Genomic DNA, 25,248 nt, shown 5'->3' with positions numbered 1-25,248 from the left:
TGTTGGCGTTTGAAGAAAGATAGCGTATGTTATAGACTTGTATGACAGTGACATGTCTTGTGAGAGAGAGAGAGAGAGAGAGAGAGAGAGAGAGAGAGAGAGAGAGAGAGAGAGAGAGTTCGCGCGCGCGCTCTAATGCTAGCTTGGTGGTAACGTCCTTGCCAATCACTTGGATGGGTGAAGTTCACCTTGCTCATGTCCTTTAAGTTTTCACATAATGTGTGTGTGTGTGTGTGTGTGTGTGTGTGTGTGTGTAAAAGATCTTTTCGCGGAGAAAATAACCGATGATCGTTAAGTCCAGCACATGATCAAACCCATGAATGAACACGACTTTATATATATATATATATATATATATATATATATATATATATATATATATATATATATATATATATATATATATATATATATATATATATATATATATATATATATATATATATATATATATATATATATATATATATAAGGCCCTTGGCATCCATCGTTCGCTGAGGTAAATAATTACTTACTGGATCAAGTGTGTATGGCGAAAGTCACAGTACAACGATGCACAGCGTGGTAACAAGGCATATCCTTCAAACAAAAGCAACTCTTTATGTAATAAAAACGTTCGGCCAATGGAGAGAGAGAGAGAGAGAGAGAGAGAGAGAGAGAGAGAGAGAGAGAGAGAGAGAGAGAGAGAGAGAGAGAGAGAGAGAGAGAGAGAGAGAGAGAGAGAGAGAGAGAGAGAGAGAGAGAGAGAGAGAGAGAGAGAGAGAGAGAGAGAGAGAGAGAGAGAGAGAGAGAGAGAGAGAGAGGGGGGTTATGGCACCGGTGGTGTCTGTGCAAGCATAGTCTCATATGCCGACACAGCATTTCAAGTCTAGTCAAACATCAAAAGTGGAAAAGTGAAAAAAATGAAGTGTTGCATTATCGAGCTATATTGATGAACATAAGGTCGAGACACAAAATAACACTAATAAACAGCATGTCAACTCTACGGGTCTGGTAAGGAAAACATTAAACCTTTCTGCTGACAACTTGAACTAGGAAGTGCTGTGTGCAGGTCAGCCCTGGACAGGCGGGAATGTTTAACTTTAGTTCCTCACCTTTACATTACACTTCACATATGGCTAAAATGATGACTGATGACAAATCCTAAGGTGTGGAGGTACCTCTTGGAGCTTAGAAATGCACCTAGGCTTCCAAATGCTACTATAACAAAGCCAACCATCTTCAGTCGTTATTTGCATGCAACGAAAGTGCATTTGTTACACAATGAACGTTGCAGGTCTGGAGAGAGGGAGGGGAACACTGCACAGCAGACTACAGCGAATGTTACCCAAACCTTGGCCTGCAGACCTGACACTCTCATTCCTATTGACACACCAGAGGAAATTAACAAGATTCAAATTCAACTGGGATAGAAGAGAAAGGACGCACCATCTCCTTCAAGATTTTGTTTGCAGACTTAAATTTTATTTAAAAATCCAAAGAGCTGCAATAATGAAAATATTTACTCATCTTCTGATAGTACTCTTAAGTTGATAGCTACACAAACCTTCGTACATGCAGGAGGGGAGAGTTAAGAAAAAATTGGCATTGTACTTTTCTTCTTCTCAGTTGAGAAGAGACATTAGGAGATTGAAAGCAAACTTTCACCAAGCGAAAGGTCCTTTCAGTGACAATGAGTTTACATGACATGATACTTGTGTTGCCAGCTACACATCAGGGACAATGGTCAAATAAAGATGTGTTCAAAACCATCAGCAGTCACAATAAAATTACTAATGAATATGATGGCCAAGAATTGCATACCAAATTCCCTGTTTCTTTAATATACGTACCATTTCACATTCTTCACATTACATCTTCCAAATAAAAATGGTTAACATACAACCAAATTACACTTAAAGAGGTGGAGAACACATCAAAACACAAGTGACAACAAGAGGGAAGCTCCACACATGGCATTGCTGTTGACATTGGTAGGTGTTGAAGACTGCCTTGCTCCCCAACAGCAGTACACAGAGGTACAGGGAGGCAGCCTGTCAACACTGCCAATAAATACTCAAAACAGGAATTGAGGATAGGCAGAAATTATACAAACTGCTACAAAAGTACAAAGTAGATGCATTACAGGAAGAATAGGAAGAACTCTTTCATAAATAAATATTACAGATTCATCAGCAAGTTACAGTAACGATTAACCATATATGTATTATCAAAATCCTTTAACCCTAGTACAATTTCCCATTATCCTTAAAAAAATATACAATCAAGTATAATACATACCATGTACCAAAGGAATATTCTGGCAAAACTATGGTAAGAATGTAAAATTATAGGCAAATAATAATCCTGGAGCACTAAAATGTCCAGGAATCCACCGGGAATGGCATTATATACATGTGTGTGTGTGTGTGTCCATAAAATGGTTGCATATCATCCTCAAGTCAATTCTGCAAAGATCTAAGTACTTCACAAATTCCAAATGAAAAAAAAGTACCGAACACTTCTATGAAATTGTTGGGTTTCTTTGCTTTGATTTGTATCAAGATAATAACAAGATAGTTTTCAAACAAATCAATCAGCTGGTGGTCAACAATGGCCCTCTTGGACAATACATCAACCTCTGCTATACTCTCCTTGTATAAACAGGCATAAGTTAGGTTCACACAACAAGAACAAGCTCTTTACGTAGATCTATCTCCGTCATGAGATGATAAATGATATAAAATTATCTCTATTGCATTTAAGAGATCCCTCAAGGAACAAAAAGTAGTAAATACTTAAAAATTTAGAGGAACAACCTAAATTATGGTGTGTGTGTGTGTGTGTGTGTGTGTGTGTGTGTGTGTGTGTGTGTGTGTGTGTGTGTGTGTGTGTGTGTGTGTGTGTTCATGTGTGTGTGTGTGTGTTCATATGTGTGTGTGTGTGTGTGTGTGTGTGTGTGTGTGTGTGTGTGTGTGTGTGTGTGTGTGTGTGTGTGTGTGTGTGTGTGTGTGTGTGTGTGTTCATGTGTGTGTGAGCGTATAATGCCAAGCTGCTGGCAACATAATAAATTTATCCTGAGATGCGATAGCACATGGAAGCTTTTGCATAATTCAAAGAAAACACAACTATCAAGCTGAAAGCCACAATGAACATGTTAAACACATACAATAAATATGAGTAAAAAAGTCAGTACATAATAAATAAATAGTAAAGTGCCCCAGTTAATCTCTCAAGATGGATCCTTCTCAGAACAGAAGTAGGCTGTCTATTGCTGATCAAGATTATGCTCACACCACCATGCTTGAAGCTACTACGTACATGTGTGTGTGTGTGTGTGTGTGTGTGTGTGTGTGTGTGTGTGTGTGTGTGTGTGTGTGTGTGTGTGTGTGTGTATACACTTATAAAGAACATATGAAACAAATGCACCTGCCTCTCTCTCTCTCTCTCTCTCTCTCTCTCTCTCTCTCTCTCTCTCTCTCTCTCTCACACACACACACACACACACACACACACACACACACACACACACACACACACACACACACACACACAAACCAGGAAAAGAGGCACTACTACCTAGGTCCTATACAGCAGCAAGTCTTTATGAAACATGTGAATAACTACATTCTAGTTTCAAACCAAAACTTTCTAACTCTGAATGTATAAAGTGGAACAAATTTGAGGTCAACTCTTGAAGTTCAAAAATAATGGGATATTCCAACTGCATCCCAATTTGTACTCTTTTACTGACCTGCAGATGAAATAATTTTTCACAAATGATAAGAGAAGAATCCACCTGAGGGATATGAACCCACTTTAAAAAGAGACACAATGACATCTGTAACCCAGCAGTGTTCCATCAGCTCACGTGCCTTAATAGCGCGTACAAAATATATCTCTAACATACACTGAAGTGCACACACCTCAAGAGTGCTAGAATTGCTATATTTATATATATTATTTATATATATACACACACATCTTTCACGCCGGCAAACTAGAATTAGCCAGGACACTTGACAGACATTGATGTAATCATGTGCCAGACTCCTGGGTCTCCTAAATCTCTGACATGCAACAAGCTCACATGATTTTAAAAAAGAAATACATACATGTATATAACTAAAATTTTGAAGTAAAATCCTGACCAGCAGATGACTAGCTCCTGAATCTGAAAACACACTGGACAGCTGACAGCCCCAAAAATTTAAACAATAATGAAGATACTTCAGTGAATGCAGCTGCAGACTTAGCCATTATTCCCCATAAGTGAAGCTGGCCACTCCCTCAATGATACCCACCTAACATGAGTTCACTCCTACAAATGGTATAAACAATGAGCAAATTCTTATTACACTAATAATAATAATAATATATATTTATTTATATATGTATTTATATGTGTATATCAGCCATATTTAAGTCTTCACTCTTGTACTCACTGCCCTAGTTTCCAGGGTTGATTATTAAAATGGAGGATTGCCAAAACTTAATTCCAGATAGGCTCTTGCCGACAACGAAATGTGCTGCTCCTCCATAACACGAAGAACTTAATAAATATGACTGATAATTGAGCGGAAGAGATACTGCTGCCTTAAATTACATTATGATTAGGGAGGGAGAATCAATCTGCCAGCGGGTAACTCCCGTGACAAGCAAAACACACAAGAAACACTACCACCTATGTGCAAGAAGCTCATTGTCAGAGCAGAGACAGAGGCAAGCAAACGCAGGTCCAAAAGCACTCGATCTAACATGGTGCATCTTTTTTCTTTTTTTTTTTCTTTTTTCTTGTTGTCATACAACCATAAAAATACCTCCTAAGTGTTTCTGCCATGGCTCGTCTCTAGCACTTGGAAATGGAGAAATGTTGCCAAAAGATTTACATTGTACTCAAATACTTGTACCAGGTCTAACATTGCCGTCAGCTCATCAAGGATATTTCCGACATGCTGTTACGTATTTCAATAATCAGGCATCATTCTCACAATTACAGAGCAGAATTCAGTGCTCTATATGAAATCAAGTGTGACCATGTTACACACTCCCTTTTGTTAACAAAATTATAAAATATATCCTTAAATTTGGTGAAGTTGAAGGTCAGAGAATACACCAGCCTGGCCCCCCTGAGTCTGCTTGTCTCCTCCCTCACCACTACACTATCATATACACAAATTTCTTGTAGATTCTAACAGAGCTCATTCAAAAAATCCTAACATATCTGCTTCTATCAGTGACATTAAATATCACTATGTGAAATTCTTAATAGTATATATCACATAAAAAATACCTGAATGCTGGAAAACCATTCATGGTGTTCATTTATGCCACATTTATAAAATGTGTCTTTCAACAATGTGTATGCTACTGTATTTAGAAAAAATAATGTTTTCATATAATTTCTATTGAAAAGTTAAACAAGACAGCTAATCCAGTCCTAAATGTTAAATGCAGAAATCTTACAAATATTGACACTACTGGCCCAGCTTGAGCCAGCCAGCCAGGGGACAATGGGGACATGATCAATGGCAGCTTCCCTCACTCAGCACTTGTGGACATGCCTCGCCTCAACCTTAAGTGTCCTTCTTAAGGCAACAAGGAGTGAAGCAGCTCACAGCATTCCTGACAGTAAGAGTATGCAGGCTGACAACAATGTGACAACGAGCAAGAGTGGGACCAACAGACATCTATCCAAGACAACCTGAGTCAACAGATGAAGACTTTCTCCAACATATCTTAAATTTAAAAATCAAGAAGAATTTTTATACCTCTGTCCATACTCGGGGATGCTCATCACAAGTAAAGCTTAAGTTCCTGCCATGGCAATATTGATATATGATGATAATTTTTTTTTCATGCAGATATGTACTAGTTCTCGTAATCCTATCCTAATATATTTATCTATTAAGTAAAATAATCATGTTTTAATTCACACAAGCAATTGTCATGAGATATTAATTGCTGGGAACATAGGCAATAAATATATAACCAAAACTATGAGCTTAAAACTAATATTCACCTGAAAATTTTCACAGTATCACACTCATACACTGATCCTACAGCTAGCCTTCTGAAGCGGCCAGTCACCCGACGCACTCTATAGCTGCACTACACAAGCCAGTACTCAGTTACACCTCTGTGTACACAAATGATTGTCTCTAATAATTGAAAGTTCTCACCTATTTCATTTCAGGTCCCTAACTCTTCCCATATTACTATTAACTGTCCATCCATCAATTTCAAGCATCTCATAATGTTTTTTTTTTCCTTTGTTACTGCTTTTTCGAGTTTCCTCCTCTGTATGAGATCTCTATAGTGTTATTCTTCTTGCTCTCCATGTTTAGAGAAGAGCCAGTTAAAATACAGTAAGATAAATAAATAAATACTACACCTCTTTCTCCTCACTTCATGTTCCCAGGATATTCATTATGATTTAAGATGCTTTCATAAATACAACTTGCAAGAACGTGAACTATAAAGATGTAGTGAGTGAGTATCTAAGTATGTAATTCTTGAAAACAAACAATGGTAAAGAAAAAGACACTAGAACTATGAGTGGTCCACAGAATAGATGCACTAAACATGAACTTAAACAATCCAATTAGCGTACTGAGATCAATATTCAAATCTACCTCAACTCTAACCTCAAAACAAAGACATATCTCACCTAGTCTAAAGGGAATAAGTATTTTGGCAAAATGATAGTCAAAAGTATGCTAATATAATGCGACCTGAAATAAATATATCAATTGCTACCTGGTATTTTCTCCTGACTTCTTGGATAACCAAGAGTCCAGAAAAAGTGAACAGTTCCCCAGCTGCCATAGAATTCAGCTGACATAACTGCAAAAAATCTTGATAAATTGGCAAAACTTTACAAAACTAATGAGATCAGACAGAATTGTCCCCTGACTGGCAAGCATCATAGACCAAAATAAAGAGGAAATTAATCAGTGAAAAAATAAACTAAAACACATACACACACACAGAAGTATGCACACACATACATTCATGCAGGCACTCTCAAAAAAAAAAAAAAAAAAAAAAAAAAAAAAAAAAAAAAAAGAGAGAGAGAGAGAGAGAGAGAGAGAGAGAGAGAGAGAGAGAGAGAGAGAGAGAGAGAGAGAGAGAGAGAGAGAGAGAGAGAGAGAGAGAGAAAAGGAAGGAAACTATGTACAGACCAAGAGTGGCTCACCGGGTCACCACTGCAGTAGAAAACATAACCTGGATCAAGCTCAGAACGGATCGTGTGGAATCTACTACATACATATTCACCATCAACTAGAAGATCATAAAAAATTATCTCCCCGCTAAACTGTGACACAAGTGCGATTTGTGGTGACACAGTGTTACGCTTATTTTAATTATTATGAGACGCTACACTTGGACAAAGATAAGGTTTTCCACTGAGTGCTTTTTGTATATTCTTAAGGTGCTTACATATATTGATGCAATATATAGTCACCCATTTATGCTCAAAAATATCTTCTCAATCTCCCAAGTCATAAACACAACTCATTGAGCAGATTAAAAAGCCTGCCTCTCTTACTCTGCCTTCTTAAACCTGAAAATTAGCCTTTAAATACATACAAACCAATGTGTCCCTTAACTCTTACTAGGATAATTTAGAAGTTACGGGGAAGATGCTCAAGTAAAAATAAAGAATAATAAATAAATAACAATAAGAAAAACATGTTCCACAGCTCATGTACAGATCACAAGCACTTTTAACATTCAGTGATGGACTGTCACTGAAATCTGTTGCCTCTGTAGTTAGATGCTTTCTGGTTTGCACTGAGACATGTGAGGAAACATGCTTCTTAACCTTTCCTGGGTTGTCTGTTGTCTGCTGTAGAAAGAGCTTGTAAATGCACTTAAGAATACAGATGTAAGTGCAGCAACCTTGTCGAGGGTGGTGGAACTCGTGCTGTATCAGCTTTTTGAAAACTACTCTTGTGTTTATTCCTCAGGAAATTTAGTATTAAACTTGCCTTTTATGGAACGTCAGACTGTGGATTTCACACACCCACATGCTAACTTATTTAAATTTCATTAAGCATTAATAAGTTAATTACCTGTCACGATTCCACTTATCTTCAGTTGCCACATTTATATTCTGGGTGAATCCAACGTTAAGTGACCACTTCACTCAGCTCATCAAATGACACACACGGGGAAGGTCTGTCCCTCTGTGGCTCATGCTGGCGATGCACCCCCTCGCCTCAGGGCACCATTCTCTCCACAAGACCCTAGACAAGGCTGTGGTCATACTGGTGTCGTCTGCTGCAGTGCATTTGTGATTCTGGTCCACAGCTCCTTCTTGCATGACTTAGATCTGTATCCACACCAAGAGAGATCATCAACTAAGGCTTGGTCATGCACTTTCTTATACTTAAAACTAGCCTGGACATTATTTTTACACATGATCATGATCATGCCTTTGATGGTTCTGAATGGCAGGTTCCATGTTTACATGGAAAAGATTTTGTTGTCTGGTAGCAGCTTGGCAGGCTGCACATCATATTTTCAGGCACCTCCTAGGTACCTCCTCCATATCTTCTTCGTTCAATCTAATTTACTTTTTGTACCACTTTACAGTTCTCAACATGCTTCTCCAGTCACTCCTATCCTTTCCACATGGGAAAATCCATGCATCAAACATGCACTCTCTTTCAGACCTCCTATGCTGTAATTGTTCCCTTACAGCAGTACTGCACTGTGAGAAATAACAACTAGTCTGAAGGTGTGGAGGAAGCTTGAAACTGAGTGTATTAATGAAGAGGTAAGACCAGGTTGACTGCCCTGTTTCTACTATTCCTCAATACTTCAATAATACATGAATTTTTCAAGCTTCCCCTGTTTCACATTTGATGATTCCTCTTCTATCACCATGGAGGGACATGTACCCCAGGCCAGGGCACCCATTCCTCCTCTTCCCTTTCAATAATGACTACAAGGCTTGCTAACTGTGCATGTACAGGAAGATACATGTAAAGTACCTCCAACCTCTTCTATCACCACACAACAAATCTTAAATATTTATCTTACCTTCTGAGTGCCTGTAGTAGTTCGTTAAACTGAACCATTCCTCCAGGGGTCATCTGGTAAGCTGAACGAGCAGCCAAGATGATAGAGATAAACTCATCATAGTCTGTTGGTGTCACATAGTACATCTTGAGGTGTGTGCACTGCAGGAACCTGTAATGAAAAAGATACCACAACTTAATACATCCTATTATTTACATACCAGCACCACACAGTTGAGGGCAGGGCTCCTAGTTTGAAGACTTGCTCAGAAAGATCTTTATATTACTACCTTAATCCTTACATTATTACTTATATCAAAGAAACACCTTGATTCATGGAGAGAGAGAGAGAGAGAGAGAGAGAGAGAGAGAGAGAGAGAGAGAGAGAGAGAGAGAGAGAGAGAGAGAGAGAGAGAGAGAGAGAGAGAGAGAGAGAGAGAGAGAGAGAGAGAGAGAGAGAGAGAGAGAATATCAACTGATCTCCAACAAGCATTGAGGGAAGGTGAAAAGTCACCAACATCATCTTTATCAAGTATCAAAGTAATTTTCAAATATTTGGCAATAAAGAAAATAATGGGTGACATTTTTGCATCCTTAGTGAACCTCTGCTTCTGATCATAAAAATTACAAAAGATCTTGTATGTGCTCACATCTGCTGGCACTTCTGGACGAGGGGTTGGAGAATGGGTGACCGCAACTGCTGGTGGAAGAGTGCTGGGGAGTGCCGGGCAAGGTACTGTGCTGCCTCTACAGCCAACTCCTGCAGCACAAATGGGGACACCACACTATTCACAGCACACATGCAGAACTGGTGTAGGTACTGCTGACCTGTAAGGACAAAAAAAGGAAAAGATGAGTTAATATTTAAGGTATCATACTTAATTTCTTAAAAAACAAAACCAACACAAGCAAACAAAAGAAAATTGTGTGACAGTCAGTTCATTCTAAGATCCACCTTCACATTACTTTACTCAACCACACATTTCACTTACTCTTTTATTTTCCAGGATTTTCTATTTCTCTTGACTTTGTTTAGCTTGAGATATTTAAGAATCCTACAAGCTAAGATGTGATAGAATGCCAACAATAAATATGTGAATGAGGGTGCCTTGTCTTACTTGCCCTCCCATAAAGATAACTACAATGTATACTGACAGACTAAAAAGAAAATGTCCTCCACGACTCACCCAACTTCTTAGCCACCCCAAGTAGCCACTTCACATCCTCGCCATATGAAGGATTCCGTGCATACTTGGCCTGAGGGCGGTCGTCATGGACTCTTCTGGCCAGGGTCTCCAAGGCAAGCATGCCAACCCGATAGGAGCTGAGCAGATAGTGCATGGAGCCTGTGTTGGTCACCTGCTGGCCCCCTACCAGACCACTCACCTGCTGAAGAACACAAAATTATCCCCCATCCTGTACAGCCCTTAAGGAGACTTATGTGCTTGTTCTTGGTTTTGGCAAAAATCTATCCTCTCACATGATATTAAGAACCTGCAGGAATGATGTAGATCAGAGGGTGGACAATTACTTATGACAAGCAAGCCACTCCATGGCTCTGAAAGCCACACATTCAATTTTGATGAAAATTAAAAACATTTACAACAAAAATTAGAGGCTGATCTTTTAAATAGTTTGTTATAAGAATATCAATGCACATACATGTGGATTATCATATAAAAGAGATAGTGTTGCTAGGGCTGGTCACCTCCCATATAATAGTAATCCTTTCTAAAAAAAAAAAAATAAATAAATAAATAAATAAATAAATAAATAAATAAATATATATATATATATATATATATATATATATATATATATATATATATATATATATATATATATATATATATATATATATATATATATATATCACATGATGGGTCAAATGATGGGTCAATTAATATATCTGCTAGCCTACATCTTGCCCACCCCTGATCTTGGCAGTATACTTTATGTCTGATTTTCAATAATATGAAAACTGAGGAAGTGAGGGGATCTTTGCCTGTTGTTGGGGTTGTGAGGTGGGGCGGGGAGGCAGCTGGGGCTGGTGAGGTGAATGTTGTACTAAGTGGGGCCCCTGAGCCCTCACCCATGATAGGAGAGCCCCTGCCTGAGGGCCACTAATGAACCCAGCTGTGGAGACTCCCCCATTTCCCACTGCTCCAGAGTATGGCAGGGAGAAGAAACCCTGTAAGAAAAGGACACCTCAAACTATTGCTGATACCACCATTTCTGCTCTCATCCATCCAAAGACTGAAGTAACATTATGCAAATCGAACTACATAAACCAACAATGCTGGAATTCAGTTATATGTGTCAGTAACATGCAAATTGTAAATTCAGCTTTAATACATTGTACATTAATGATAACTATGATACTATTGGCTTATATTTTCCTGATCCTGGTTACCTGTGCTGGGGGAGTGTTGCCAGGTAGGAGGGCTGGCTGCTGGGACAATGGTGGTGGCCCAACATTGAGTGGTGGAGGAGGCTGGCTACCATTTCCTGCCACTCCAGCATTTATTCCACCTGGTACTGCTCCTGCCAGACCTCCATTGCCAGCTAGTCCATTCTGAAACCAAAGGTGAATGTCTCAATTATGGATGTGGAATCTAATTTTCTGGATGCAAGGAAGGTCACAGCCATTCTCATGAAGCACATGCAACCCAAATATTTAATTACTTCTTTTCACTTGGTGTCCCTGTGTCTTACCTGAGGGAGGGTGGAAGGTATGGACACTGGAGGATAATACTGCAAGGGTGGTGGAGGCAACAGGGGCTGGGACACACCCTGCGTCCCACTGAAGGAAACTCCTGGAGGCTGAATGTACATCTGAAGGGAAATGACTCAATAAGTAAGGATGTGGCACAAGTCAACAAAGCAATACACATTTTGTGTTGAAATACCTGGTACAGAAGACAAGTGACCATTACCTGCATGGGCATCTGTGGGTTGATACAGGAGACACTGGTGGTGAGGCCAGAGATGTAGTTGTAGCCAAGTGGATATGGGATGCCTGGCAGTCCATAAGGAACAGAGGGAGCTGTGGCTGCCACAGGGTATCCAGTCACTCCCACAAGAGTACCAGCACTGCCATTGCCATTCACACCCACAGACACCTGTAACATTTGTTTCCATATGATATAATAACCAGACTGAAGAAGTAATTCAGGATATCATCCATGGCCTAACATTCATGGCTTGCCAAGATCTAGATTATGCAGCACTTAGCAAGATGAACATGAAGAAATTAGTTGCATGATTATAAAGAAACAAAGATGTTTGTCAAACATTTTATAAGGAATTAGGTATATAAAAATCTGTTATGGTAAAGGGGATCTTACTGGATCCCTCTGGAGGAGTTCTTGGGTAAAGGCATCAGATATAGATAGATAGACAGTGTCTTACTGGAGGATGGAGTGCTGGCTGTGCCTGCTGGTCTAGGGTTGCAACACCTGGCTGTGGTTGCTGGGGCTGCTGCTGTTGCTGCTGCTGTTGTTGCTGTTGTTGCTGTTGCTGCTGCTGCTGCTGTTGCTGTTGCTGCTGTTGCTGTGTAGGTGGTGTAGGTGGGTTGAGTGGTGGGGGAAGGGGCAAGGGCAAGTCATGACCTGCTGCTCCAGGGTCAACAAACGGAGGTTCAACAGCCACATGCTGGCTGCTGCCTGTCCTGGCCTGGTGACGGGCCTGGTGGCGGGTGCGTGCCTCATAGATCTCATACCAGCGGCGCGCCACAGAGAAGAGGACTTCAGGGTACACCCCGCCACCCTTCGCTGCACCCTCCACAGCTAGACAGGCCTTCTCAAGCATTGCATCACTTTGCTCCTTGCACTGCAGGTGGAGAACATAATTACAATGGCATAACAAGAGTTTCCTTATCTTCGCTTAAATATAATCATCATCACTTTACAACTCTTGTTCTTCCTACTCAATCCACAAGACCATATCACCTTGACAAACTCTCCCCATTCCATGTCAATGCTAGAGCTAACTAGGGCCAGCCTTCAAATGATACCTTACTAACCTCCCATCTCATATTGCTGCTTGAAATCATGCTTTGACTCATGGTCTTTCATTTTTTCATTTTACTCACCATCTTCAGCACCATTTGAACTCCCTAAACTCACTAATGCAATACCAGATTTCCACTCACTCAATCAACCTCATCATTCCATGTAAATACAAACAACCATCTGTTAACTGACATACCTGAATGATGGCCCTTTGTATTTCATTGGGGTTGAGAGCATGTGAATGCGGAAGGCAGGAGAGTGCTAGCTTGGCTGCCTCCCTGATGGTGAGAGCATCCCGGCCTCTGGAGGCTCGGTCTGATATGGAAGCTGCCTCTTGGGGAGTCAGGTGGCCCTCCCAGGTATCAATGAGGAAGGACACAGCTGAGGAGCCAATCTCAACTGCCTGGCCTGAGGATACAGGGATGAGGATACAGGTGAGACAGGGGGCAGATTTTGCCCATTCTAATTACTTTTCAACAATATTTAAACCAGTAATACATAAAACAACACTGCAAATGTTATGATTGCACAAAATGCAGCCTCACTTGTTATCCAGGACACATGTGATGAATAAGTTCTTGACAACCAGTTAGGACTGACACAGTTATGGAGACCCAGTGCATACAAGCCAATCTGGAATGCACACATGTGGAGGGGTCTGTGGGGGCCCCTGTGATTCTGGGAGCTGCTTGCCTGTAAGAGTGGAGGAAATGTGTCATTGTCTTCCAATGATAGGACAGACACAACATGCACACAACTTTAAATTTAGCCTTCAAAAGATTCTCACATCTGTAAGCAATGTATCTGTACACCAAGCCAATATTCCTGCAGAAAGGAAATACTAGGCCTCTTCTTTCCCTCATCACAGGCACCTTCTCCTGAAGAGTGACTGTAACCTGCTTCTCAACAAATTCTTTAGAGCACTCACTTGTGTGAAGAGGGAAGTGCTGCTATTTCCACCAGCTCTGTTGAGGACAGTCTTGGCTAACTCAAACATGAAGTAAGCACTGGCTTCTGAGGGCTGGTTGGGTACAGTTGGATAGGCTCGCTTTCCCTTGAAGCGAACTCCCTTTCCATAGGTGGGTTGAGGTCTGGGCTGGGCGGTGGTGCTCTCTGGGGTGGGCTGAGGCACTGGCCGCACCAGAGGGAATCCCAGTGGAGGAGACTCAACTGGCTTGTTGACCTGGAAAGGAGCAAGACAGCAGTACAGGAAAAGTCAGCCTATGGTCAAGTAAGAATTTACAGGAATTATGTACATATATTTATAAAGCAGTCTACCAACAATGTCCAAAGTGAGCATCTGTGCTTCTGCATGAATAATTTCAATCCTAGTCGAAAACAGAGATGAGTCTTACACTGGGAGAGGTCCTCACCTCCAGGCCAGCAATCTTGTCTCCACTGGAGAAGGATCCAATACTGTCTGAGGAATTCCCAGAGGATCCTGAATCTGAGCCAGGACCTGTTGACTTGATCCAGGCTACAGAACAAGTAAATGTAAGGTACTTAATGTTGTATTCTCAAGATAATAAAAATACTGATCTCAAAAGAAACATGTTTATGATGAAATGAAGTAATAAGTAAATCAATGTGGTTTACAGTCCCTTTAGCTGTTCATTTTTGCACGGTTGTAAAATACGCATCTCCAGCCACTCTTCAGATATTTAAAAGGGTTTTCGTCACAGTTTACATAATATTTTACAGTAATATGGTTTGTAGCAATCAGAGCAGTACATCTGCATACTTTCCTCATTAAACAGCAAAGTAACAATGAGCACTTAGGGCAAATTCATAAATACATCTCCCCTCACCTTCCACACCTGATGAGGTAGTTTCCAGGCCACAGGCTGGAGCTCTCTTTTTGCGCTGCTTCCCTGCCACACACTTCTCCTCCCATGCCTTGTAGTCCTCCTCCCAGCTGGGACTCTCCCCTTCCTCTCCTTCCAGAAACCTTGGGGTGGGTCCATCCTTAGCCCGGGCTCCTCCAAGTGGCTGGGAAGGGGAGAGGCTGAGGCGGGCCATAGAAGACTCCACCTCTGCCCCAGAAGCCACTGAAATGATAGATGACAATACTTGGGTAAAGACAGACAGACAGGGAGAGCATAAACAACTCATAGTGAGAACAGAAACATTAATATTTGTGGAGATACTTGAAGCACACTACTGGTAAGCATCAATTGTCAAGTAACATCATGTTCATGGTGGCGAGAGTCCAGACCCACAACCCACGCACCTGCAGGGTGAGGCCGTGGTGCATTCTGCTGAGCAAGCTGTTGGTGGGCCCCTGCCGATTGATTTGGGTGCCCCACGGGAGCCCCTAGATGGACCCCTTGCAGAGAAGCCAGAGGGGCCACACTGACCACAGCCCCGCCAGTTACAGTGCCACCAGCTGGGGAGTCTGCCACCCTCAGGCTGCTGGTAGGCTCGCATTCAGCCACACTGCTGCTGGTCTGTGGGACACCAAAGGGTTATGGAACAAGCACCTGGTTAAATCACATGTGTAGGCTACTTCAAACCTATGGTAAATTTTTTCTGTGCAATTTTGAGAATTAGACTGATCTTGACAGCCTACCTTCTGACAGGCATGCACATAAACAAACAGGACAGAACTGTTAGCATTCTGCTCCTGAAGGATTACACATACATACAGGAGGGTAAAATTACTAGCGTTCCATCTCTGACTTGCTGTAGTATCATTGAATTACATGGATGGACAAATCAATCAATCTATTCCTGTTGGGCAGTAACATCTTGGGTTGCATCTCATATCTCTTTTTCAGCCACATAAAGAAGATACTTCTTAGTACCATAAAAATGCTATCCTGGTAAGACACTCCCTCCTGAGATGTAGCACCAAACAGAGGGACCAACTCACCTGGGATGGGGCATTGTTGATATAGTAAGTGGGTAGGGAAGGAGCTTTGTACATCTGGTGAACCTCCTTGTCCAGCAGCTTGTCCATGATGCGTGCAAGGCGGTCCTGGTCATCCTTGTAGTGAGTCAGCAGCGTCAGTGCCAACTCACCTCTCTGCCAGGGACAAAACACAGCTGTCAACATATTCTATCTGGCTATGAATCTCCTTTTAAGGGAGACAGCCCAGACAAGAAATCACAGCTTACAAATTTACATACTGAAAATTACACACTTATCATAAAAGAGTGGGCATTATAACAGGATCACAACTAACCTGTCTTCTGGTGGCTTCACAGAGCAGGGGGTGGTCAGCCTCACATACATTGGCCTTCATGCCGATGGCAGCTACAGCAGCATCAAAGCCAAGAGTTTCATCCTGGGGCTGCCGGTAACTCTGGCCCCCTACTGCACTCTTGGTTGTTCCTATGGGTGACATGAGGGTCTTAAAGCAATCCTATTTGCAAATTCATGCCTCTCTTCTAAAACTTCCTTTTTCCACATAAAAGGGAGAAGTGAAATAAAAAAATAAATTAAATATGAAAAAATGTCTTACTTTATAACCTAAATAAATGACAATCTCAAAAGAATTTTGAAGTATTAACAAAGTAACAGATAAGATGTTAGACAAGTTATAAATGAATGACAATCTCAAAAGAATTCTGTAGTATTAACAAAGTAACAGATATGATGTTAGACAAGTTCTTACCAGCAATAACAAGAGCATCAAATAAGAAGGATGCCAGCATGAGGGGCAGCAGGGCTTCCCCGCGACTCTTGAGGGTTCCCAGGCGCATCTTCTCAGCCTTGTCTCTGATGACGCCCAGCTCCATAGGACCAAGGGGCAGGCGCTTCAGCAGGGCCACAAGGTCACTCTCCTGATTGGCCAGCTTGACCTCCAATGGCTTAGGAAAAATGGGATATATAAGTACCTTCAGGACCAAAGTACATACAGGAATCCATTACCTGCCCAGCAGAAACTTCCATTTACATTGTGATCATTGCAAATTATCTGTATACTTCTTACTGAAAACAAGAATGAATCATTGTGATAATCGTAATTACATTGGAAGATTTTCTAGACTCAAAAAATGACAGGGATGTCAGAGTGTACCTTGGTGGAGGCTGGAGGCCGAGCCATCTCCAGGCCAAACATGGCCACCTGGAAGGCCAGGTGAGTGTGTTCTGGGTTCTCTGCCAGCACAGTGCAGAGGAAGGCACATTTACCCAAGGTGGCAGAGGCCAGGCAGGTCAGGTGGTGAGAGGCTGGATTGACCTTCTTACGCTTGCCCTTGCTTGGGGGTGGAGGAAGATCCACCATCAGGTTGGGGGGGTTGGCTAGTAACTCATGGGACAGCTGCACAGCCAGCCCAGATGCCTCCTGGAGGTGGCCATGGGCGTGCAGTCCTTCGGCTCGGGCAAACAGGATCTCCAGTGGATCTTCTAACTTCTTCAGGTTGCCAAAAATCTCAGCTGCACGACAGCCAGGGCCCTCTGCTCCTGCCCCGCCCCCCTCCACCTGGCTGGCATTGTAAAGGTACAGGTCATACTCATCAGAGCCGTGCACATCCCTAGCTCGTTGGCCCCGACTGGATCCACGACTCCTCTGGGGCCGCGCTGGCTCAGCCACACCAGACCAGTCAGACTCCACACCACCATCATCAGGGGAGGATTTATCCCTGTCCTCCCTGGCCCGGCCCAGTGTGGCTGCCAGGCCTGGCACTGGCACTGCTCTCTCTTCCCTGGAGCTTTGGCGGGACACCTGGCCAGAGTCTGCCTCAGGGGAACGCTCTGGGGGAGAGTCACTGTCCCGGCCGGCATCATGGTCACAAAACCCCTCGCTGCTGACACTGCTGCTGCGGTGGCCGCTGTGCCGCGGCCCAGCCATGGAAGCCCCAGCTGCTACTCCCTCGGGATCCCCAGGATGGCCTGGGCTGATCAGCACCCGCCGCTCAGTGGGCCTCTTGGGGCCTGCGTGGGACGCAGGGTTGCGAGGATGTGGGGCAGAGATAGGAGCTGCCTGGGACTCATGGCGGGAGTCGTGACGGAAACACATGACAGGACAGTAGTAGCGTGAGGCAGTGCGGGAGTAGGTGACGCCTGGCAGGGGATAATCACTCCAGTCTAGCTGACAGGCCTCCAAGGAAGGCTTGAACCCTGGGAACACATCCCCGTCTGTTACCCGCTTGGTGCTGCCACCTCCACTGCTGCTGCTGCTGGCCTCTGTGTGTGGGAACACCACATCATGTCAGATGGGGTGCATAACCCACACTGAACCTGGAATCCTACATGTGTGACCAAAAACTAGACAATTATAGATAAGATCATGTGAGTGCAGCTCAGCTCCCTAGTATTATAATCAGGTAAGTACACAAACAAACAAACAAACAAACAAACAAACAAACACACACACACACACACACACACACACACACACACACACACACACACACACCTTTGCTCTTAGCTACTTTCTCCAAGACTTTGAGGTGCCAGGTCTTGAACTGCACTTTAAGCTGCTCTCGCTCCTGGGGAGACAAGGCTGGATTGAGTGCTGCCAGCCGCCACAGCACCACAATTTCATCACATAGTGAGGAGCAGGCGTACTGACTCCCATGACTGTTGGAGTTCATGTTGTTCTTCCCACCATGGCCAGAGCTGCCCATATGAAGGGCAACCTTGGTGTTGACCCACCACACCAGGATCTGGGGACATTACCACCATCAGTCTTACACTACCACCATCACATACCACCTTAAACACTACTTTAAAGCTGCTGACAGAGACAGGACATTGATATGGATGTAAACAATGAATAACAACTTGAAGCCATTACTGAACTGTTCACAGGAGTGGCAAGTAAGTGCAGAGAAAATACTAATACACTGCTATGCTTCCCCACCTTCTCTGTGGCCAGGCACTCCTCAGTGATGATCTCCAGCAAGGGGATGGAGTTGCGGTCATTCCTCTTGAACATTTCCCGGACAATGGAGAGAAGGTTCCACATACCCTCAGGCTCCCTCCCCCTGAGAGGGCGCAGGAGAGAGGCCCACTCTGCTGCCACAGGGGGAGCAGTAGAGCTCAGGTAGTTCACATCACTGTGGGAAAGCAAGGCAGGCAGGTGAGCAGTGAAATTAATACATAATTAACAGAGGTCAACCCACTGCAAAATATGGAGACTTTCAAAATAAATTAATGAATAGCATTATAAAAATTTTCATGTAAGTTCTCCTAAGAAAGAGCAATTAAAATCTGTTACACAGAGAAGAGTGGCACTTAAAAAAGTTACCTAAAGACAATGGGTGATGGGACACAAAACTTGACCAGAATCTTGTGTATGTTTTCATGGAGGTTACTCTCGTCCAGCCACCAGGCCATCTGCTCATTGGCTGAGCCTCCTGCTGTGGGATCTGGGGCTCCTGACACCTGAGCAGAGAAGAGTCAAATGGTCACCTGTCTGTTCCTATCTATGACATCTCACCTTCAATCCTTTATTGACACCTAAAATGATGCAGGTTTAATTGACATGAACCTGATACAAACTATTTAATATTTCCTCACCGTATTGATGTCAGACGTTTGACTAGAGAGGATTTCATCAATGAGTCGCTGAGCCGTGGGCAAGATCTGCTGCGGCAATTCACTGATGAGGTACTGGGCGAACTTCTGCAGCTGGTCTCTCTGGAGGCGTGACAGCGACTCACTGACAGGGGCCCGCAGCTTGACCTGGCTTGGCTGCAGCATAAAAATAATGAAAAGTGAAGGAACGAGCCATGAAAAAGTCTGGAACAATTGAAAGCATGGGAAAATATAAAGTGAGGTTAAAGAAAGCCTTTGAGTGAGTGTGGTAAGGGAAACCTTCACAAATGAGAGGGAGAAGTGGTGTCCACTCACCTGGTGTATTCTGTGCAGGCAGACGGCCACCACGTGTGAGCACCAGGAGGCGTTGGCGGAGCAGGTGCAGTTGCAGGTGGTGATGCGTCCCCGGTCAAAGGTGACGGCCACATTGAACTGACCCTTGGTGCCTGAGGAGGACACCACTACTGTGGCACTCAGGTGGAATCCTGCAAGACATTAAATAAAAACCTTTACTTATAAGAGTTTTAAGTTACTTTTTGCTGAACAGTTCCCACTTACTAATCTTCTAGTAAAGAGTACTTTATTTCTATTTTGTATCAAAACTCCATGCCCTGTTGTATCAGTGTGTAATATTAAAGACCTTCCAGCAGAGCATTTGGTAGAAGTTAGTAGATATAAGGAGATGGGGCAGGAGTGTGGTGACTCACCAATCTGCAGTGGGTCATGCACACTCTTGTGCTTATAGTGGTTCTCCCCACGGAGGAACTCATCAGCGTTGCCATTGGCCAGGCAGCTGTACAGGCGGATGTCTTCCTCATTCTCGGGGAAGCTCCAGAAGGCAATGAGAAGCTGTAGCTGCTCAGGAACAGGTGGCATCATCTGCTCCACCACCTCAAAAGGGATGTGTGCCGCCACTGTGCGGGCACACATCTCAGTGAGGGTCTGCACACCCCCATCTGCACACCAAACCAAACAATGGATCAGCCTCACCTCATTACTACAAGTTACTCTTCCTAACACTACCTTCATATGATTGGCTTACTCCTCTACCAAGACTCAAAGGGTGATGAAAAACTGATGTGAAATAAAAGAGGAGTTTCTTAATAACTAGACATAGGTACAACTGGCAAGTATTAAAAATAAAAAGAAATAAAATCTATACATTCAATTCCATTTTTTCTCAATATGACAAATGAGTATCTGACACACTACAACAATAAGGAAAAGTAATGTTTCTTCAGTGACAATGACCCAACCATCTATTCCCCAACTAGGGAGCTTCCCACAGCTTTTCATACACTGAAAGACAGCCATGGAACACATACACAAAGCACCTGAATCTACCACCCACAAGCCTCACCTTGGTCTCTGGCTCTGCCATAGAGGAGGGAGGCAATCTTCTCTGAGCGCTTCCACCCCCTCCAGTTGTTGCAGAGGGACTCCGGCTCACTGATCCAGCTACATAGTGAGTCCTCCTCAAAACGCTCAGAGTCCTCGAAAGAAAACCGATCCCCTTCCTCCCATTCAAACATTTGTTGGGCTGTGAGGGAGCAGCGTGGAGGGAGCCAGGGCTTGGAGGAGGAGGAGATACAGGAGGAGGAAGAGGAGGAGGAAGAGGAGGAGGAGGAAGAGGAGGCAGAAAAGAGACACGAAGAGTGAGAGGATGAGAGGCAGGAGGTGGGTGGGGACGAGGAGTTCGAAGAGGAGGAGGAGGAAGAGCTAGTACAAAAGAAAGGGGAAGAAGATGAGGACAAGGAGAAGGAAGAGGAGTAGGATGGGAGCGTTGGGTTGGCTGCCACACTGCACCAACACTTCAAGCAAAGACTCGGCACTTCTGACTCAACGGGTCTTGCACAGTCTCCTGGCAGAAAACTTTCTTCTTCTGCAGGTGGCTGATGAAACAACTGTTTGGCACTCTAGTCATATTTTCTACTTTCCGATAGAGAGAATATCAGCGCTGCACATCATTTCTTCCCTGGCCCCTTTTGCACTGACCCTAAGTCATTTTAGTGATGTGGTGTTCTCCGAGTGTCAGTTGTGTGAGGGATGCCTTGCCACATGTCATTCTCTGAGCCAGGAGGAAGAGGGCATTTCCAAACTTTCTGAATGATAATCAATGGCTACTTTTCAACATTACACTTGAAATTGATCATAGTTCAAGATCACATTTTCATCTCCCATGCAGAGCAAAGACAGACACCCTTCAACACACATTCCTTTGGAGGAAAACAGAATATTATAGAACATCACAACTACACTCATCCTACTGCACTTATTCTATGAACAAAGATATTTATCACACCTACCAATGAAGAAAAAAAAAGTCTTCTGCAGCAGTGTGAGAGTGAGTTATTACATGTCTCTGAGCTTTGTCCTATAAAATTAAGGAAAAGCACAACCTACAAAAAAATATGCAAAAATTCCCAGGTAACTACTTATATGTCTAAGTACTAGGATAAGTGAAAGAGAGAGAGAGAGAGAGAGAGAGAGAGAGAGAGAGAGAGAGAGAGAGAGAGAGAGAGAGAGAGAGAGAGAGAGAGAGAGAGAGAGAGAGAGAGAAAGTTCCCATCATTTCATAATTTTCTGTTGCCTTTCACATGAAGCACATTGGCAGCATTCTTCCAGCCCAAGAATGGGTTATGTCTCATTGCCTAAGGTGCCCCATTGTCCCAAACTCCATCAGTTCACCGTGCTGTGACTGCCAGCTATCACCAATTCTTTTTCCACTGACTGCTGGCTCCCTGTTAACGTACTTAGGTCTTACAGCACAGGGGAAGCAGGGATGATACTGAAGTAACCTTACCATTTTTATCCAAGGGGTAGGTTAGATTAAGTTAGGTTGGATTTAGATTACTTCAGTTCATAAACTTCATTGGTAATCCCTTTACTGTGTAGATTACAACTACAAAAATAAACATTATCTGGAAATTAACAGGTTAAATTTACTTTCATAATATCCAGAAGCAGCTTTAGTAGTAAGACTAAGAGGTCTAGACTGTACAACCACAGCTAATTTATTCCTTCCTTCCATAGGAGAGAGAGAGAGAAAAAAAAAAAAAAAAAAAAAAAGGTAACTCACCAATAATGCTCACATTGCAACTCAGCAAGCAACACTGTATTACAGCAAACCTACAGTATGTCACACACTTCCTGCCCACACTCAGGCACAGTAGAAGTGACTTTCCCCCACCAACACTGATCAACCTGTCACCTAAATCACTTAATCTCACTGAACCTCATCTGGAATTTGGGACCCATTTGTGGTTTACCTTTATTTTCTTTACAGGACCCTACTCAATCAACGCCGTGTTCTGCAGGGCAGCCAATATTTACACCGGTAGTTTAATCTCTCTTCGGGATTAATTTTCTTACTTTATCCTTTGTGTAATGGATATTAAATTATTCAAATTAGATGAAATTTATCAGAAAGACTGGACCTCCTAGACAGATTAACTCTTTCACTGCTATGGTTGTCTTTTGTTGACATTTAGATCACTGCAATAAATCTTTTGTATGGACATAAAGAAGGAATAATATGAGTGTCACAAAAGTAACAAGGATTCAGAGTGGTGTATCAAGGCAGGACATATCCATCTGAAAGACTATTTCTGTTGGGAGTGCAAGAATCTAAGGAAGCCAATGTAATTGGTGCAGGCAAGGGTAAGGCAGAGTGGATATGGTTCCAGGACTGGTAGGTATGGTGTCTCCTGCTCCTGGCACCCTGCCCTGCCATGCTATGTCCAGGTGGTGCTGTGGGTGTCAGCAGGGGTGTGGAAGACGAGTCATTCAGACAGGAAGGCAGGGTGTGTGTGTGGTGTACCAGTGTGTCGGGCAAGTAAGATGTGGAGGTAGAAGTGACTGGAGCAGGTGGTGTGTGTGTGTGTGTGTGTGGGTGGGGGGGGGGGGTGAGTGCCATGACAGTTCACAGTATTCCAGCAACACTGTGGGTTGGGGAGCCAGACCACTCTCCTTGCTTGTCATAGGTAAGATTGTGGTAATTACCAGAGGCAGGAGGTGCACCTGCACTGTAAGGGTGAGTGTTTTGTTTTTTGCTTTGGTTGATGTGATCTTCAGATTTGGGTTTGTAAGACTCTTACTGGAGTAAAGAGAAATTATGTTGGTGGTTGAAATACATGACTGGTACAATTATATTTCATGTGTCACTATGATCATTTCCTGCTGAGGGCAGCTGGAAGGGAAGGAGACTTCCAGCAATGATGAGTGGTTCCAGCTTGTGAGAACGAGGTTGATTTAATCACTGCTAAGCTACAGAATAACAGACAATTATTCTTATAAGAGTTGTAGGTGAGTATGGGAAAGATTAATGAGCAGTGAAAAGGTTAAAATACAAGTATATGCAGCCCAAATTAAAGTTTTCTAGGTGTTATTCAGAGAGGCAGAGTTCATATACACATAAATATAAATCTCAATTATGCCCATAATACTGATGGCATAGCTTCCATTATGGCATCACTGAAAAGACTACAGACAGGTCAGTGATGCATCTCATTAGCCTAGATCAGGTCAAAGGTCACAAAAATTAACATATAGTTTTCACTCAATCATACAGTGAGAACAAGATTAAAGACAGGGAAGAGAGAGAGAGAGAGAGAGAGAGAGAGAGAGAGAGAGAGAGAGAGAGAGAGAGAGAGAGAGAGAGAGAGAGAGAGAGAGAGAGAGAACCACGACAAAATGAGATAATAAGAACAAGAAGACAAGAGGGAATAAGGTATGGAAACACAAAAGGTACAAGGGAGGAAACATAACAGAAAAGAAAAATAAATAAAAGGTGCGAGAGAAGAGGAGAGAATTATGGAGGGAGAGGAAGTTGACATAACAATGGCCATGTGATAAGATGGAAATGAGACAGGGAGGACAGAGAGCGAGGACAAATAGAGAGAGAGAGAGAGAGAGAGAGAGAGAGAGAGAGAGAGAGAGAGAGAGAGAGAGAGAGAGAGAGAGAGAGAGAGAGAGAGAGTATGCGAGGCCTAAAACAATGAGGCAAGGAATAACAGAAGAAAGAACAGACAACAGAGAAACAGAGATAGAGAGTGGGAGGAATAAAATGAGAGAGAGCAACAGGAAGAGAGGAGGGAGAGCAAGAGGGAGAGGACAAAAGGAGTGAGAGCGAGGGGAATGCACCACACAGGGTCATGGGCCACACACACATACACACGCACACACACACACACACTCAGCTGATCCTTCAAGACAAAAGACCTTCGCTATGCTCCACTTTTCCACCTTCCACTGGCTTTCCACCTCCACCTCCTCCATCCCCTGCACCTTCACTCCACACATTCCTTCCCTGCACACTCTTAGGGCACTCCAGCACAGGATAAAACACGAGAAAGGGAGAGAAATTACCAAGCGCTTTTATGTTCTCTCTTTCTCTCTCTCGATAAACAAATCTTGTGGTTCCAATATTATTTTCCGCCAGACGCTTTATTCTATTTTCTCGTCTATCCTTTATTCTCTGTGTATCTATGCCCTTATTTATTGTCTATGGTTAATTTATGCTTGTTTCTGGTTATTTATTGCGGTTGTTTGTTAGTTTATTAGTGGGTTCGGGAAATAATGGGACAATGGCTGTCTCTCTTTTTTCGTCCGTGTTTTTATCTCTGAGGGAGTAGCGTGAGTGGGAATGTCTCTGGTAATTAGGCACGGTTTTAGTCAAGAGATGGGCTGCTGCTCAAGGATACAAGCGAGGTCATAAAAGGGCAATTGGTGCTCAATTTTA

General features: G+C 42.9%; 1 protein-coding gene across 4 annotated transcripts; it reads right to left on the bottom strand.

Moving 5' to 3' along the window:
• Nucleotides 1–910: 910 nt before the first annotated feature.
• LOC135090852 (zinc finger SWIM domain-containing protein 8 homolog) lies at nt 911–24,923 on the bottom strand. 4 transcript variants are annotated; one of them, XM_063987954.1, is made up of 27 exons: nt 24,876–24,923; nt 20,869–21,724; nt 20,216–20,464; nt 19,824–19,993; nt 19,491–19,664; nt 19,219–19,355; nt 18,832–19,027; nt 18,385–18,634; nt 17,044–18,152; nt 16,639–16,834; nt 16,207–16,355; nt 15,894–16,046; nt 15,252–15,468; nt 14,830–15,069; nt 14,377–14,498; nt 13,950–14,204; nt 13,567–13,714; nt 13,218–13,429; nt 12,420–12,839; nt 11,945–12,130; nt 11,724–11,843; nt 11,422–11,583; nt 11,014–11,199; nt 10,196–10,394; nt 9,659–9,836; nt 9,031–9,180; nt 911–8,317 (listed from the first exon to the last, which is right to left on the bottom strand). In XM_063987954.1, exons 2-27 carry the CDS (start codon nt 21,038–21,040, stop codon nt 8,248–8,250), a joined length of 5,820 nt encoding a protein of 1,939 aa, XP_063844024.1. In that variant the 5' UTR covers nt 21,041–21,724; nt 24,876–24,923; the 3' UTR covers nt 911–8,247. The 4 variants fall into 4 exon arrangements, with proteins under 4 accessions (XP_063844024.1, XP_063844026.1, XP_063844027.1 ...); XM_063987956.1 differs by having other exon boundaries at nt 10,196–10,397; nt 11,101–11,199; XM_063987957.1 differs by having other exon boundaries at nt 11,101–11,199.
• Between the last annotated feature and the right edge of the window lie 325 nt (nt 24,924–25,248).

This window comes from Scylla paramamosain, chromosome 36, assembly GCF_035594125.1.
Source record: "Scylla paramamosain isolate STU-SP2022 chromosome 36, ASM3559412v1, whole genome shotgun sequence".
NCBI lineage: Eukaryota > Metazoa > Arthropoda > Malacostraca > Decapoda > Portunidae > Scylla > Scylla paramamosain.
The sequence above is the reverse complement of the archived record's forward strand: the minus strand, read 5'-3'. Positions and strand labels throughout refer to the sequence as shown.

What these genes read in the sequence shown, in the direction of transcription:
- LOC135090852 (XM_063987954.1), bottom strand. Translation starts at nt 21,040, where the DNA reads ATGTTTGAATGGGAGGAAGGGGATCGGTTTTCTTTCGAGGACTCTGAG. An exon ending in GTGAAGCCACCAGAAGACAG is followed by an intron (nt 16,047 to 16,206) that starts GTTAGTTGTGAT and finishes TGTCCCTGGCAG; the next exon opens with AGAGGTGAGTTGGCACTGAC. An exon ending in TACCTTCCACCCTCCCTCAG is followed by an intron (nt 11,584 to 11,723) that starts GTAAGACACAGG and finishes CTTTGGTTTCAG; the next exon opens with AATGGACTAGCTGGCAATGG.